The sequence below is a fragment of the Penaeus monodon genome, chromosome 15 (genome assembly GCF_015228065.2).
Source record: "Penaeus monodon isolate SGIC_2016 chromosome 15, NSTDA_Pmon_1, whole genome shotgun sequence".
NCBI classification, from domain to species: Eukaryota; Metazoa; Arthropoda; class Malacostraca; order Decapoda; family Penaeidae; genus Penaeus; species Penaeus monodon.
Window position 1 is genome coordinate 5,369,842 of NC_051400.1, and position 1,823 is coordinate 5,371,664.

The 1,823-nt window shown below is 35.0% G+C and overlaps 2 protein-coding genes across 2 annotated transcripts in view; one reads left to right on the top strand and one right to left on the bottom strand.

The window, feature by feature from the left end:
* The window catches only part of LOC119582195 (mesoderm induction early response protein 1-like), a gene marked incomplete in the record, with an annotated part of 26,043 nt that overhangs the window by 14,946 nt on the left and 9,274 nt on the right, over positions 1–1,823 (bottom strand).
* Positions 1,597–1,719, top strand: LOC119581711 (mesoderm induction early response protein 1-like; the record flags this gene model as incomplete). The annotated part of the gene is given in 1 exon segment (XM_037929836.1): positions 1,597–1,719. A coding segment is annotated over 1 exon segment (52 nt), but the record flags the coding sequence as incomplete, so codon positions are not given.

Sequence of the window (1,823 nt, forward strand, 5' to 3'; positions counted from 1 at the left end):
TCATAGCTGAGTGGGGGACTGCCTTTATGTATCTGGATTAATATAAAATGGTCATTGTTAAAGTATCCATGGCTGTATTTTGGCCAAATACTTCACTTTCTTGTGATTGATATTGTTTCAATTGGAATTCTCTCTACCTGAAACTTGGAAGAAAAACAAGGAAATTGCAATAGTGGTGAAGAAGTTTCGACACCCATGTTATACCCATTTACATTTTGATAGGGAACCAGTTAATTAAACACACATTCTTCTCTGTGCTCATTTCCTAAACAATTAACCCCTTGTGAGTAATGGATTTTGGGCCCCAAACTTCTCTAGTTACTTTTTTTAGTGTCACCTGAATATAAAACTTATGGTACTGAAAAAAATTTTCCTCAAGTTGTAACTTTTGCAGAGGAGGAGATACGGAAAAATCTCTGTTGAGAGATCTAGAGTAAATCAGGATTTTTGCCCATAACATCATTGTATATACTCTTATTTAAGGTTAAAAAAGTTCAAGTATATGTTTGAAAAAATATTTGCTTTTTTGAATTGTCCATGATGTCATTGTTTATTCATCTTCAGTCTAGTAAATTTATGCATGCCAAATAGGCTTGCTTAGATCTGAATAATAGTGTTGGAATTATCACTAACATAAATTCAACTTGTTTTTCACAGGTGGTAGCTTATTATGGTTCAAATGTAAAATGTTAATCTGTTGAAAATATTTGAAGTTACAAAATATGAAAAACCTCCAAATCTTTGATAGATTAGTAATTAATCCATAGGATATCTGAGCAAGATAAAGACAGTACGTAGAAGCTGTCTATAATTTAGCAACTGTGAACCTGTGATTTGATTGGTAGACCCTTTGTTTTGGGGAGAAGGTATCTTAGGACATTATAAAGAGCTCATATAGGAAAAGTGGAGGATCGTGTGAAATATTTATGATTTTGTTTTCAAGCCCATCCCAAATGCCCATAATTGTTTGGAGTTCTGCTTGCTTTACAACCAAATTTAAGTATACCATTTTAACTTTTATGTAAATAGCTACCTTCTTTTTGGATAGGGTTTTATATCCATTTTGTTTTTAAAGATGGTGGAATATTATACAAAGATTAAATGGCAAACACTTTGCCCCAGGAACAGGACATGCCCCTAGAGCAGTTGCTAGCCATGTATGGGGGATATCCACCAAGAGGAGGGGGAGGAGGTGAGGCGGGGGGACTGAAGAACAAGCGAAAAGGGAGGGAGAAGCCATTCAGGAGAAAACGAGAACGAGAACAGTAATGAAGTAGAAATCGAGGGAAAGTCGTCGAAGCAGAAAACGAAGTGGAAGAGCAGGAGGAACCCGAAGTTATATCGTCGCGGTCCTCCACCTCAGAGGAAAATGTAAATAATCATGATAAGGTATGTGGCATATGCTGATTCATTTATTAATGTATAAAGCATATTCTATTTGTGAAAATGCTAGCTTGTTGGCACATGCATTGATATGTAACTATATAATTATAGATATTTATAAGTGTTCTATTTAGATCTAGTAACAGTTAAGTATTTAGGACAATTTCAGAAATTGAACGTATTTTTCTAAACCTAAATGATAATTACAGGAGGTTAAACCAGAAGTAAAGCCTGAAAGAAAAAGGAGAGAGAAAACTTCGGAACTAGCACAGCTTTACGCTGACATGGACACCAATGGTGACACACCCACAACATCCTCATCACGATCACTAAGATGTGAGAGATGCTGCTGCAGTTTTGATTATAAAGCCTGATAATTGATTTCAATCTTTATTACTCCAAATAGAAAAGCTTTGTAAAGAACATCATTGCATTTTTAA